Raw genomic sequence first — 16,482 nt, forward strand, 5'->3', positions numbered from 1 at the left:
CTTATCTTCAAGAGCTGTGATTCTTATTTTGTAAGGGTTATCTTGTTGTGAGAGCTTATTTTCTATTTCTCTTTCCAACGAGCGAGCGTAAAATCTATTCCATTTAGTTGATGTTTTTTAAAAACTTTTGTAAGGAATTAAGGTAGTGGAGTAGATTTGTTAGTCGAACCACTATAAATGTCTTGTATTTTGAGATTTTTTTTTTATTTTCTTTTGACTTCAATTATTTCTCGCTTCATATTTTTATATTATTTCATACAATTTGAATTTATTACACCTTCGAGTATGAATGTTTTCTCATGAAACAAGAATTTTTGTAATCACAAAATTCTTTCAGTGACAATCTTTGTAATGGTACATGCTTGAAATGTAAATTATTTAAAATCAGATTTTATGCATAGATTTTAAAAATAACAAAAAGTTTTAATATACCCAATTCACTGCTTTTTGGGTGGACACTCCTATATGTTCTTACAAGATGAAAGCCAATAGAAGCTATTTTTAAGAGCCCATTTCGTTGATTGAAATGATTCTGGAGGGAATGATAATGGGATAGTCATTTCATTTAATTGTTATGCTTAGTATATATGAGCAATAAAAATACCATTTCATTCCACTGTTTTATTTGGTATACAAAAATTATGATAGAATGAAATGGAAAAAATAATCATACGACCATAATGTCCTTACACTAGTTTTTCTTTTTTTCCTTTTTTTAGTATCTTTAATTAAATTATATAAAATTAAATTTAAACTAAAACTAAAAAAAAAAAAAATCAAAAGAAGAAGAAGAGTTGTCGACCAAAAACCATTTCCGACAAGTAATCGACTCTTTTTCTTTCTCCTACTTCTCCTCTCTATCTCTCTCTTTCTCTCTCACCATTTCAAATGAACCCACGCAATAGGTTTTGGAGAAATCCAAAACCCATTGCATGATCTTATTTCAAAATATATCACTATAGTAGGGTTTGGTTCTAGAACTCAATGATGGGTCCTAGCAGACAAAATCAAGAAGAAGAAGCAGAAGAAGAAGGAAGTGGTAGCTAATGTCAGATTTGGACGGTGATGGAAGAAGTCTGCAGTATGATGGTAGTGGTACGGAGGAGAATAAAGTTGGTAATGGTGGAGGACGACGGTGGCAAAACAAAGAAGAAGAAAAGTAATTAACACCGGCAATCGACACTAGGTTGGATAGTGGAGGAGAATGAGAGGACATTACTGGTGGTGGTAGAACAAAAAAAGAAGATGAGATGGCTAAGGTCTTTTTCAGGTTGGTAATTTTTGAAACTTTTGATAGGGTAAATTTGTAATTATGGTATACATTTCATGAAATGGATCTCCATTAATTATATTCATTTTAGAATGGCCAAATACACACACAAAAACCATGGCCGCAACCATGGCAGCCGCAGCCTGGCAGCAGTCGGGGAACCTAGCGTTCCTCAACTGGCTTGAGCCGGGGAACCCAGCTTTCCTCGACTACTGGCAGAAACCAGGTTTCCCCTTTTTAATTAGTTTTTTTATTTTAATTAATTTTTTATTATAATAAAATAAAAAATAAAAATTAAAAAATAATACAAATAAATAAATTTTAAATATCTACATTTTAAGTAATTATAATTTGACTAATTTTAAATTTTAAATCATTGTATTGAATTTTTAATACTTAAAAAAAATTTAAAATTAGTTAATTTATCTTATTAAATTATTTAAAGATACACATATCTGAAAATTCTACCATCATTTAAAATAATTTTTTTAAATATATGTATCTTTACCTAATTCAATAAGATAAATTAATTAATTTTAATTTTTTTTAAGTATCAAAAATTCAACACCGATGATTTAATACTTAAATCATGTGTATCTTTAAGTAATTCAATAAAATAATTAATTAATTTTAAATTTTTTTAAGTATTAAAAATTCAACAAGATGATTTAAAATTTAAAATTAGTTAAATTATAATTACTTAAAATACAGATATTTAAAATTTATTTATTTATATTATTTGGCAATTTATCTTTTGCAATTTAATTATATTTGTTTTTTTTCATATTAATTATATTTTTACACTTCACATTTTAAATATATGTGTGAGAATAATATGAAATCAATGATATTTTAAAAAAAGAGTAAAAAATTTAAAAGGCCTAAACTTAAAAAAAATAAAAAATAAATACATTAATAAAAAAAATAAAAAATTTAAAAGAAGACCCTCGCACCTCCCGTGGTGCGGGACTTGCTGAGACCTCCGCACATTGCAGTGCGGGGGCTGCTGAAACCCTTGTACCGCGAGCTGCAGGGGTCTCCATGGCTGCGGCTGCCATGGCTACGACCAGGCTTTTGTGTTAGTGTATATATATATATAGGTGTGTGTATATGCTTTTGTGTATTAGTGTGTATATATATATATAGGTGTGTGTGATATATATATATAAGTATGTACTGGGTTCATGGTCGCAGCCATGCTGTGTGTGTATATATATATATACGTGTGTGTGTGTTTGTGTGCAGGAGAGAAAGAGAGGCGAGACGGAGGCTGATGATTGGAGAAGAAAGTGGGTTGTGGGAGAGGTAAAATAGGAATTTTAAAATTAGTGTGGAATTTTATGAGTTTTGGGTTATGAAGAGTAGAAACACGAGTTCTAAATAGAATTTCTTAATGAGTAAGAGTGTATTGGAGTGTAAATGGGTACAAAGCAAGAGGAATGAGGAAAGAGCTCTTAAAACTTAGTGGGAGACTATGATATGTATCATATATATAAAGACTTTATAAAAAATAATGCTTAACAAAAATAAAACATAAATTTAAATAATTGAAAAATAAAATTCATCTAACTCATTTAACTAGTAGCTAAAATTCATCTATCTCACTATATATGGCATCATTTTGTACGAATCTTCTATAAAAATTAATATCATTTTTGAAATACAGATATACATCCTCCACTCCAACTAAAGGCTCAAATATTTCAAATTAAAGAAAAAAAACTACTTTTATTTATTTTGTTCTTTCACCAAGACTGATGGAAAATTAAACTACTTTTATGGAAGCAATGATAATAAATTCGTTTGTTTTGTTGTGGACCAGTGAATAGAAAACACATCAAACTTAAATATAAACAAAATCTAATCAAGAAGGAAAGCTGCTTTCCTCCTCATATTCTAATTAATGAACTAGTTTCGTAGTTTTGTCCTTATGATTCGTAAATTTATGTCAATATATCTTCCATTGGCTGGATCATCTATTCTAGCCTGGGGACAAACAGTCGCAACTACTGCAAATAAAGATGATAATATATATATATATATATATGGATTGGATTCCATGCAGATTCATGCATGCAATTTTACAATATTTATATATACACGTCCATGTAATTAATTTATGGGAGCAATTTCATCTTTCTTTTGGAATCCCGATTAGTGCATGCTTGTTAAATATGCAAGATCATCACAAACCTTCCTAGAAGAAGAAAAAATGGGAAGAACATATATATATATATATGACTAATCATTTAATCGATTAGTCTTATTTAATTAGATTTTTTTCAGTAGACCATACAAACCAGGTAGAACCCAGGCCCAAAGCTATGGGCCTAGTCCAAAGACTTGTAAGATATTAGGCCGAACCCTGAACAATAGTTTTTCAGTGTAGCTGCTGCTGTAGTGGGTTCACTTGGGCTTTGTTTGATCCATTCTAACTGCCACACTTTTGAGAAAGAAAAGAAACGAAAAAGAAAAAAAAAAAAAAAAAGGATTATATACATGTAACTGATTATGTATATTACATGCATAATGATCACTTAAAGTCATTTGTGTTTTTTTGTCCAAAATTTTCATATGGAGTAGTGCAATTTGTTGGCGTATTCTTTCCCGCAAGTGAATGGAATCATAACAAATAATATAACGATGAATATAGTATCGTTAATTAGCTTTTGATTCCTACTTTAACCACTATTAACTTTAATAAACCACACACAATTAAAAGAATATTCAATGGAAGTTTTATATTAATTAAAACTAACTCACTAAATGGAAAACACAAAATAATTCTTTAGGTTTTTGAATGTAGAAATCTAATGTACTAGGGTTCATAAATCCACCGTAGTTCTTTAATTGGTTTAATCTTTCAGTGATTGGGTTTTATAATTCTTGCTTTGATCTGAAAATCGATTATCCTAAGTTAATCAAAAGCCTCTCTCGATGGTCAATCGAATCTATACTTACATATGAGATTAATTATCTCTAATTAATCTGCAAGTATACAAACATGCATTTATCCACAATGATCATCAAAATAAGATTTCACAAGGCATAACGGTATCTCTACTTATTATTGAACCTTATGTCGTTTATTATCAAGTGCTAATCTATATTGAATCTCTCGAAATCAATAAAAATCACAAACACATTCTAATGGCGGCCAAGCATCAAAACAGAATTAGTGCATAGCAAACGATCAACCTGAAAGACAAAAATATAATAAAACTCAAATACTTTTAATTAAACTATCATTGAACTAGGTTTCATCAATCACCCAAGCCACAAAGTACTTAGCCTAACATAGCTTCAACAAATGAAAGAATAATAAAAACAAAGTTCATGATGTTGGAGAGAAGAAAGAACAGAAAAATACAACCAAAACCGAAGATCTTCAAGAAAATCTCACTCTTTTTCCTCGACTTGTCGTCTTCTCATCTTCCAAAAAACTCCTAAATCTCTCAAGAATCATTCCTTATATAGTGTTTTTTAGGTCTTCAAAGTCGTGCCCCTTGAAAGAGTCTATCTCCACTTGATTTGAAAGGAAATGAGTTCAAAACGACCTTTTCACGAAGCCTAAAGCCTTATCGCGGCCTTATCATGGAATGTTTTCCGCGGTAAGGTCGTGAGCCACAGAATGAAAATCTTGTCACGAGCTTACCCCATAATGCTTTTCGCGGTAAGGTCGTGAGCCACAGAATTAAAATCTTGTCATGGGCTTACCATAGAATGCTTTTCGGGGTAAGGTCGTGAGCCACATAATACTTCTTCAACCATGGCTTCATCACGGAATGCTTTCCGCGATAAGACCGTGAGCCACAAAAAATAATTCTTACCATGACCCTACCGCACAATGCTTTGCGTGACAACACCGTGAGTCGTTTCTCCTTGATTTTCAACACTTCACCAATGATATCATTTTTTCGATGCTTTGCGACATCATCATCCTCGACCCCGAATGGACCTTTGACCTTGCCTTTACTGCCATTTTAGCTCAAAAAATGCGACATCATCATTACTTTTTGCTTCAATTGTCTTCAACACATGCTCCACATCTACATAACCATATATAGAACCAAATCAAGTAGAAATCATGCTCATTGAATGTATAAATGCTAAGTTTATAGACCAAAATAAGTGTATAAAAGACACTTATCAAATACCCCCCAAACTTAGACTCTTGATCGTCCTGAGCAAGATTATTGACTCAAATATATCACCTCTCAAGTAGAGAATAGTTAATATTTCAAAATCACTTACAAGTTGGATAGCCTTCCAAGTAGCCTAAGATTTTGGTATCATTCATAATTCACACAGAGTTTTATAGTAGTGCTACACAAATGTTTTGGACCTATTCCATGTTTTGACGTGCGTGTGTGCGAATCCTGTCAGATACAATATCATGCATAAGGTTGTTGGTATCCCGACCCCTTGATGGTCCTGTACACTTTCCCACTCGTGATATTCACTCCACCCCCAAACTTGGTCTTTTCATTCAATCCCTAGGCACTCTCAATCACTATTTTCTTTCTTATTCAAGTTTGGTTGGATTCAGCCAAAAATGGCGTTGTCTCGGTTTGTGAAGACTCTCCTTTATTTTGAATACTTCGGCATGCTAACATCCACTAGACAGTCAAACCCACCAGCGTTCTCAATCCCTAAGAGTTACAAACATCGGCACCATTATTGAGATTTCTTTTTCTTTTTCTTTTTTTCTTTGGCCTTGCAAATTTTTTTTTTTTTTTGAACCAGTGCATTTTATGCTCCATCTGGTTTTTTTTTTTTTTTTTATATATATCTTATGTGCAAGCCTTCACTCCATTAAGCTTTCTGAATGACCCTTGTAACGAGTTTTCAGCCGATGACTCCCAAGCCAGATGACCATGGGGCATCAAGTTTTAAGATACCCCTACGGGCATAATCACTCAAGTCATTCAGGCTACAAAGAAAAGTATAAAATATACGCAGGCTTAAATTTAAATTGGTGCACGACATAGTGACATAGGGATTAGATTACTAACCTATGGTCATTACCTAGCTTCCCTTAGTATGCCTAACACACATTCCACACAAAGCATGGAGTCAACACATTCCTCAACATTTGCCATCATGGCTCAACCTTCCCCAAACTTTCCTTTTCATTATATTAGGTGATTAAGTTGCTCACAAAGTTGGTTTAAGGGTGAAAGTCTAAATGGAAACCTAGCAGTGTAGTCAACCTATGCATTGAATCTTCTGACACATGTGCTCAAATTAGTCTAACATGGATAATGAATCTCAAAACGAAATGAGTAGCATCACTATCTTTACTCTTTGCATCAAAATGGTACCAAATAAGCTTCATCATTGATGGCACGTCTACCCAACAAAACAAGACAATTTTTTTTTTAATAAAACCATACAACCAGACCATACGACATATGCAAGCTGCCCATAGTGAATCTCCCCCCCCCCCCCAAATTTAAACGTTTCATTATCCCAATGGAACAAAGAGAAAGAAAATGAAGAAGTGTACCGGGACTATAGTGTCAAGGTTGTGATGGTTGATAGATCAATACATACTCGTTTTGAGGTATTTGGAACTTTCAGCAATGGCTTTGCCTTTGCAAGCAGCTGGTGTAGGACGACTCTTCGACTGCATTATCACTTCCAAAAGTGTACCTATAATGCACAAGTTTGAACATTAAAGAGCAGCAATGACTAAGAACAACATGAAATAGACAGAGTCACATGGATGCCCAAACTCCCCCCATACTTAAACCTCACAATCCCAAACTTAAGGTGCAATGTGCATGTGAACATTGGTTTGGGGCATTTTATCAGACACCAAGTATGCTTGCTGTTATGATGACCTCAACATTGTTTTTGTGCAAAAATCCTAAAGAATGACACTCTAACCTAACTCAAAGTAAAGAAAAGAAGAGAAAAACAAAAAATGCAATATGCCAATAAATGAAAGAGATAGGAAATTGGGTTGCCTCCCAATAAGCGCTTGTTTAAAGTCATTAGCTTGACTAGGCCTCCATCTTCAAGGAGGCTTGAATCATTTTTCCATCAATATTTTGTGGGTGTCATTTAATGAACTTATTCCTTGAATGTTAGCAAGTTTCAATCCAATCCCCTTCTTTTGCTCCCTCAACACTTTTACCAACTTTTCTTTTTCATGACTTGGTGGCTTGGCTTTTGAAGACGAAGAAACATCCGAAGAACACCGTTTGTCTCTTTTGGATGGACAATCTTTTTGCTTCTCTCTCAAAGAGCCCACAACCACGACCGTGTTCTTGGCATCCAAAATTTGTTCCTGCTCATTAAAAGAGTTAGCCATGCAATTTTCTTTAGAGTCATCATATCTCTATACCAAATCAACAATGCCATCTCTCATTAAGACTTCTTTTTCATTGCCATTAGAATGTTTCATAGCCTTAAATACATTAAACGTAACCGTCTCATCATAAATTCTAAGGCTAAGTGTTCCTTGTTGGACATCAATCAAAGCTCTCCTTGTGGCAAGAAAAGGTCTCCCTAAAATTAAGGGCATTTCATAATCTTCTTCGATGTCCAAAACGATGAAGTCAACAGGAAAAATAAATTTATCTACTTTTACCAAAACATCTTCCACTACTCCTCTCGGATATTTGATACTTTTGTCCGCCAATTGAAGAGAAATCGTGGTAGGTGTTGGTTTTTTTAATCCAAGTTTCCTGAAAATAGAGTAAGGCATTAGGTTAATACTAGCACCCAAATCACATAGAGCTCGTTCAAAGAATAAACTACCAATGGTACAAGGAATAGTAAAACTCTCTGGATCTTTAAGTTTTTGTGGTAGTTTGTTTTGCAATATGGCGCTACTTTCCTCCGTTAACATGACAGTTTCATGGTCCTCTAGTTTCCTCTTATTTAATAAGATTTCCTTCATGAATTTCACATAGCTGGGCATTTGAGACAGAGCTTCAGCAAATGGTATATTGATATGGAGCTTCTTGAATACCTCTAGGAACTTCTCAAATTGCTTATCCAACTTGAGCTTGCGCAACCTTTGAGGAAAAGGAATAGGTGGAACATAAGGCTTGACCGGTGGCAGAGCAACTTTCACTTTTCCAACTACTACTTTGGGCTCATCATCTTGATCAGTTGTCTCTTAGTTGTACCATTTTCTTTTGCCACACTTGGTCTCTTAACATGGATTTTTGGCAACTGCACCCCACTCATTGTTGTGATTGCATTCACTTGCTCCTTGGGGTTAACTTCTGTATTACTTGGCCAAGTGCCTAGTTACCTTTCTGTTAGGATTTTTGCTAGCTGCCCAATCTGATTTTCAATATTCTTAATGGTTGCGTTAGTCCGTTCCCTTCGTTGTTAAAGCTTTGAAATTGTTTCTTCCAATCCTCATTTTTCTTCATTTGGTCTCCCTTGTTTTGGTGGGTTTTGAATGCTTTGATTGTTGCCATATGAAAAATTAGGATGGTTCCTCCAGCTGGGATTGTAAGTCTGAGAAAATGGATTATTCAATGGCCGCTGAAAATTTTGTTGACACGGGAAATTCTGTGCATAAGCAGCTTGCTCTGTGAAAGAAGAATCCATAATGATCAATGGACATTCAGATGACTGATGAGTTGTTCCACAGGTTACACAAACTGAAAGAGAACCTTGCACCATATTAACTGATGGAGAATATTTTAAGGCTTCCATCTGCTTTGATAGTGCGTCAATTTTGGCCAACATCAACGTGTTAACATCCACTTCTTGTATTCCAGCTACTCTTTTATGTGAGTTTCTATTTGGCCACATCACAAATTGCTCACTCATTGTCTCAAAAAGGTCATGAAGCTGCCCAACTGATTTATTTCGAATGAAACCACCTGCTGTAGAATCCACCGCTGAATGGCTATAAGGAGTTAACCCAGTGTAAAAATAATAATTTTGGGCTGGTAGTGGAAAACCATGGCTTGGACATTTCCTCAGCAACTCTTTGAACCTTTCCCATGCCTCATGAAAGTTTTTTGATTCGGCTTGTTGGAAGGTTGAAATTTCATGCTTTAGCCTGCTAATCTCAGCCGATGGAAAATATTTTAGCATGAACTTTAGAACCAAATCCGCCCATGTAGTGATGCTACCGGGTGGTAGTAAGTCCAACCACTCCCGAGCTTTATCTTTTAGAGTATGAGAAAATAATCTCATCTTAAGTGCTTCTTCATTGATCCCTTGATACTTGAAGTTGCCACAATACTCCAGAAAACGAGAGAGATGGTAATGTGAATTTTCATCACTTCTCTCATAGAATGGAATGTTGTTGGAGAACAAATTTATCACATCCAGCCTCAATTGGAAGTTATCATGCCTATATGGAAGATAGACTACGCTCGATCGGTTCTCAACGACAGGAGGCATCATGAAATCCCTCATCAAGATATCTCTCTCATTGATCTCAACAGTACGCTCCACTTGAACAAGTTGATTTCCGTTGTCTTCCTTAGTGCTCTGTTGTTGTCCTCTTTTTGCTCTCTGTTCACGACGTCTTTGACGAAAGGTTTGTTCAATCTCTGGATCAAACTCAATAAGATCAGGATGTTCTGAATGCTGCATGCACTATTTCAATCCTAACACAGCAAAAACTAAAATAGTTCAGCATCAAAAATTAAAGAAAGCAACACAAGTGTTAAAGCTAATCTTAATTAAAGCAGTAATCAAAAGAGCTAATCCCCGACAACGGTGCCAAAAACTTATTCGCGTATTCTTTCTCGCAAGTGAACGGAATTTTAACAAGTAATGTAATGATGAATAGAGTATCGTTCCTACGAGGATTAGCTTTTGATCCCTACTTTAACCACTATTAACTTTAATAAGCCACATACAATTAAAAGAATACTCAATGACAGTTTTATATTAACTAAAACTAACTCACTAAATGAAAAACACAAAATAATTCTTTAAGTTTTTGAATGTAGAAATCTAATGTACTAGGGTTCATAAATCTACCGTAGTTCTTTAATTGGTTTAATTTTTCAGTGATCGGGTTTTATAATTCTTGCTTTGAGCTGAAAATCGATGATCCTAAGTTAATCAAAAGCCTCTCTCGATGGTTAATCGAATCTATGCTTACATATGAGATTAATTATCTCTAATTAATCTGTAAATATACAAACATGCATTTATCCACAATGATCATCAAAATAAGATTTCACAAGGCATAACGGTATCTCTACCTATTATTGAACCTTATGTCGTTTATTTTCAAGTGCTAATCTATATTGAATCTCTCGAAAGCAGTATAAATCACAAACACGTTCTAATGGCGGCCAAGCATCAAAACGGAATTAGTGTATAACAAACGATCAACCCGAAAGACAAGAATATAATAAAACCCAAATACTTTTAATTAAACCATCATTGAACTAGGTTTCATCAATCACCCTAGCCACAAAGTACTTAGCCTAACATAGCTTCAACCAATGAAAGAATAATAAAAACAAAATTCATGATGTTGGAGAGAAGAAAGAACAGAAAAATACAACCTAAAATCGAAGATCTTTAAGAAAATCTCCATCTTCTTCCTCGACTTGCCGTCTTTTCCTCATCCAAAAAACTCCTAAATCTCTCTAGAATCATTACTTATATAATGCTTTTTAGGTCTTCAAAGTCGTGCCCCTTGAAAGAGCTCATCTCCACTTGATTTGAAAAGAAATGGGCTCAAAACGGACTTTTCGTGAACCCTAAAGCCTTACTGAGGCCTTACCACGGAATGCTTTCTGCGGTAAGGTCGTGAGCCACATAATGAAAATCTTGTCACGGGCTTACCACATAATGCTTTCCGCGGTAAGGTCGTGAGCCACAGAATACTTCTTCAACCATGGCTTCATCACGGAATGCTTTTCGCGATAAAGTCGTGAGTCACACAAAACAATTCTTACCACAACCCTACCATACAATGCTTTGTGTGACAACACTGTGAGCCGTTTCTCTTTGATTTTCAACACTTCACCAATGACATCAGTTTTTCGGTGCTTTGCGACATCATCATCCTTAACCCCGAATAGACCTTTGACCTTGCCTTTACTGTCATTTTAGCTCAAAAAATACGACATCATCATCACTTTTTGCTCCAATTGTCTTCAACACATGCTCTACATCTACATAACCATATATAGAACCAAATCAAGTAGAAATCATGCTCATTGAATGTATAAATACTAAGTTTATAGATCAAAATAAGTGTATAAAAGACACTTATCACAATTCATTAATATGATATAAAATATTGAGAAAATTACAATAACTCCCTGATATTTGTCAAAATTACAGAGACTATATATATCTTCACGTTTTGATAAAAATCACAATAACATCAATCCCATATCATTTAAAAATAAAATAAAATAACCAAAATGCCTCTACTTTCTCTCTGTGCTCTCCCTGATTTTAGGAAAGATTTTACCACTGGTGAGTGGTAGACAAAATCCTAGCAAGTGCTAAGTTCAAGAATGAGATAATTGTAATAGGGTTGCTTGCTCTCCTCTCCATCGTCAGTTTAGGTGTGCATTTCTTCCAGTGTTGGCGGAATTTGTTGGGCTTCCCTTTGTGTTGTACTTCTCTTTTGCTCTTTTGGTGTTTGCGCCTTGGGTTTATTTCTGTTTCTTTTGTATTATTTTTTTTTTTCGTATTGACATGAAATATTTTTAACAGAAAAAATAAAAAGAGATCGCTGCTGTTTTTATAATCTTAAAACTTAAAAGTATTAACTGTATTTCGGTTAAATCTCGAAAGTGCATACCAAGCATATACTTTTCCCTAAAATTGTTGATTGAAAGTAGTCTTTTATGATTTTTATATTTCTCTCTAGATTTATTTGGAATATCACAAAGTAAAAGGAATTGTTGTACTAAATAATTTAATTAGATTGTCACATTGTTATTTTGATAAAAATTATGACTAAGTTTTCAGTTTATATGGCATTAAAGGAAGCAGGTGAGACATAATTAATTACGTAAACCATATTTAACCCAAGTATCAACGCCGAGAGTGCAAAAGAGGTTTGAACAATTTTGAAGGCTGCATGTGAATTAGTTGAGTTAAATCCAGATCTCCTCACCTCTGAACAAAACTGCTTGATGTTCAAATGAGAGAGAGAGAGAGAGAGAGAGAGAGACCAAACCAAACATTGGCTTCTCGCGACATATTATATATAGGAATGATCCAAGTAGCTAGAGTGCCCCTCTTATAGCTAGTCAATAGCGGAATTAATCTAGTGTCTAAAAGCTAATTAAGCTGGCGAGCATATATATATAATTAATTAATAATGATTAAGAAAAGAAAGAGCAACAACGTGTAGACAACGTTGCGGAGACAAATGAGAATGCTGAGCTTTAACGAGGCAGCAACACAGACAAGAGTCTTTCGATCCCTGGCATCTCGTCTCATCTCATTCCTCAACGACGGCCCACCACCACCACTTCCTCCTCGCTCGCATCCCAACTCCGCCTCGGGAACTTTCGCTGTCCCGCCGCCACCAGCTTTAAAGCCAACAGAAATCCACCACCCCCGCCACCACCCAACACCGCCCACTGTGCGTGTTGTACTAACATCAGCAACATGAGTAGTCACGAGACCTCATCACCATCGTAATAAAGGACCGTCTATTCAAAAGCAGGCGAACCAACCATGGCCATGGAAGAGTCAGTAAGGTGGGGCTAATTAATTGGCTCTGGTCCACCACCACCCCAAAAACACAACAAAAATACAAAACTGTTGTCTGATTGTTCCAAGCTTCATTTAAAAACTTTAAATTTCAATAAATACATATAAATGTCTACATCAAAGATATAGCATAACAAAAATTTAAATTCATTACCTCATAGTTAACATAAGATATTAATAACTATCTGGATTAGGTAACTTTAGCGATAATAAGCATTTATTTTGAAATGGTAAAATACAGAGTCATATAATGTCATTTCCACAATAATTTTTTCACATATATAACATTAGGCAGAAAAACAAGAACAGAATGGGCTTTTTGGCGGCCCAACCAATAGCGGACTCCATCCACGTGGCAGGCTTGCTTGTTCACATGGGTTTGCACCACGTGGCAGTGTGACCGTTATTGGCGGTTAAGGCACCCTCGCTTGTCCCTTGCAAGACGAACAATGGAAGATGGTCCGCCTCTCCACGTCTCCCTCTCTCTCTCTCTCTCTCTCCAATCTTAATCACATACCATAGACAAACACATTCGAAGGAAACATGATAAATTGGGCATTGTAAACATTTATGAGTTTCAATTATGGAGCTTAATATACCTAGTTTTATAAAACAATAAAATGATATATATTTTATTTGGTTTCTAAAATATAAATTATGATGATGAAACATATATACCCTTAATGTCCAGTTGGTATGAAGAGGAAATCCACTTTGTATGCTTTACATAATCAACCAAGCACAGCCCGCCTTATCCGATCCAAAGAAACTAAAATTTGAATATCATGATAATCTTTCTAACTAGTTTGCTCGTTCTCTTGCAAGAGACAGGGTAGGCCTAATATATATATATATATATTGAGGCGATCTTGTCCTTTTCCAACTCAAATGAACTAAAAAGGGTTCTTACTTTCGCCATTAATTTAGAATAATCCTCGTAAACTGTAACCTTTTCAGGGTAAATAATTAAGCTTAAAATCTTTATACAAAGATGAGGAGTGGAGTTCCTCGTGGAAGCAAATATGGACGACAGCTAGCTAGCTCATGAACTCGTGTTTTCTTTTTCACATTCTCATGCCAAGAAAAATCTCTGTATATTTACCAGAAATTTAGCTCAAATTAAGTTCATTTCTCTCTTTCCCAATTGATTGAAAGGAAAGGGACAAAAGGGAGGTCACCCATATCGCGATTTCTGCTCCCACCGTTCGTCCCCCATACACTTGCATGTTCTTCAAAAGAAGCTCTTTACTCCTCCACCCAAAAAAAAAAAAAAAACCTAGCTACATTTAATGCTGCTTTTTCATTCTTGTTATATACGTATATATATATATATATATATCTCAGGGACTAATACGCGTCATCAGGCCCTAGACAAGATTTTCTTAATTTTGCGAGCATCTTCCAGTCTTCCGCATCTTGCTTAATTAGTATGTCAATTATATCTTCTCTGCTTCTGCTTCTTCTGTGCATTTCTTTGCATGCATGCCACGCTCGGCGTCTCAGTGAGACTCAAGAGGCCGAAAAAAAGGTTGGTCGATCCAAGCTCTTCTTCCACTTCTTATAAATTCTCATTATTTGATAATTTGCCATGCATGAAGGTTTAAGCTATATATATATGGTGCCAATAAGGGTTTCATAGTCTTACAATGTAAGATATATATCTTTTTATATGAAAAATCTGTTAAATCACACTTCTACACTGTATGAAATTTGTTCCTCAGAATGATCAGGTGGCCAATAGTTATGCAAGAGCACCAGCTATCGCAAAGTTGAAGCCTGCTGCTTTCTCAAACAAATTACTTGGAGAAAGGAATAATGGAGAGAGTATGGTGAAGCCAATATTAGAAGGTGACAAAGATGGTGACAAGGCAACCAGTTCAAAGACCAAAGAGGGGAAAGGGCAAAGCGGTGGTGAGTCTCCTGTTGCTATTTCATGGCACATGCGTCGCAAGAGAAGGGGTGAGCGGCAGCAACCTGGCTTCGATTTGGACTATTTACCGCCAAAAACCCATCCTCCTGTTCACAATTGATCACTTCTGAATTTATTAGTTTCAGAGGATATATAATTAAGCATATCTTTAGCTATTTATGAAGCTATAACATATACATTATCATGTTCCTTTTCTCTGCTTTTGCGATGTAATTAAATCATATAACTGTTTTGAAGAGATTCCACCACGAAAATCAATCTATGAGTCCTTCATCAGAAAATGCAGCTGCTTCTTCGAATCTTATTCTTCTCACCGCCACTGATAAAGCTTGAGTGAGTTTATTGATACACGTACAAATAGTAGTGATTGTCGGTTTTTATTAATAGTAAAAAAAAAAAAACCTTAATTAGTGATATTACCATATATATGCAAGGGTGCTTATGGGATTGGTTTTGCTTAGATGATACATGCAGGCCTAGCTGCATCAAAGGCAAGCATCCATATGCATGCACTGAAGAGGCTGAAGGGTCAATTTATCTTACTAAATACATTTAACGTGTAATTACATAACCTATTAATTATAATTACCAAAAATGTATATCCTCTCAAATAACTTATATAAGTGCCAAAACATCACCGTCACATCATTTTAATAAAATTTTCTTTGCAATAGGTATAAATCATTTTCCATGTATGACAGATTTTAATTAATTTGTCCTAGACAATCTTCGATTTTAGTTTCAAAGGGTAATTAATTAATATTGTTTCTTTTGGTCATCTCAAATCATTCCTTGAAGTTAATTAATAGAAGAGTTCCACTTGTTCGTTCCTATGACCATTTCAGAGGAAAAAAAATTTGAAATAAAACAGAAAATTAGCATGGCTCAGTACACAGATGAGACGCACAAATCAAGAAATGTCCAAGTTTTTAATGAAAAAAAATAATTTCATATAAAATTTCACGCATTTTTTTCTTGACAATAAGAGAAATATTAAGAGTATTAACTCAAGAAAAATGTTATTGATACATCATTGTATACATTTTAGACTATACAATGATGTACTTATGTCTAAAATGCCCTCACCCAAGGTGGTGAGACGCAATGAGATGAGGAGTATTTATGTCATTTATATATCTTGTGTAGCTCAAGATATACATAAATTATGTACAAATAACATAATCCTTAACTCAATAAGATTATTTAGTTGTTGTCTCAAAAAAAAATCATGCTAGATATACATTATTTTTGTACATCTTGAGCTACATAAAGGGGTATTATAACCAAAATACCCCTCGTCTCCATGCGTCTCATGCGCCTCTATACACCTTATGAGGGATATTTTTATTATTGATACACCTTTGTGTAGTCTAAGATATACACAAAAGTATACCAATAGCATTATTCCTCAAAAAATAAATATTCCCGCTGCTTATAGAGTATGGTTGCATAAAAATTTAATGAAGGTACTTAGTTGTTCATTATTCCTACAAAAATCTCATGCTAAAACATTTTTTATTACATCGTAATCCAGCATCTCATTACTCATACATTATATTATTGGTCTGAGACTATGAAAATTTTACCGCTCACAATC

The 16,482-nt window shown here is 34.6% G+C and overlaps 1 protein-coding gene and 1 non-coding gene across 2 annotated transcripts; one reads left to right on the top strand and one right to left on the bottom strand.

The window, feature by feature from the left end:
- Positions 1–8,650: 8,650 nt before the first annotated feature.
- Positions 8,651–9,847, bottom strand: LOC127793168 (uncharacterized). Its single transcript, XM_052323954.1, has one exon. It carries the CDS (start codon positions 9,845–9,847, stop codon positions 8,651–8,653), a length of 1,197 nt encoding a protein of 398 aa, XP_052179914.1.
- Positions 9,201–9,307, top strand: LOC127793279 (small nucleolar RNA R71). The gene has a single exon (XR_008021293.1). It is a non-coding gene; the product is annotated as a small nucleolar RNA R71 (small nucleolar RNA).
- Positions 9,848–16,482: the final 6,635 nt, after the last annotated feature.

The sequence above is a fragment of the Diospyros lotus genome, unplaced genomic scaffold, assembly GCF_014633365.1.
Source record: "Diospyros lotus cultivar Yz01 unplaced genomic scaffold, ASM1463336v1 superscaf1, whole genome shotgun sequence".
NCBI lineage: Eukaryota > Viridiplantae > Streptophyta > Magnoliopsida > Ericales > Ebenaceae > Diospyros > Diospyros lotus.

What these genes read in the sequence shown, in the direction of transcription:
- LOC127793168 (XM_052323954.1), bottom strand. Translation starts at nt 9,847, where the DNA reads ATGCAGCATTCAGAACATCCTGATCTTATTGAGTTTGATCCAGAGATT.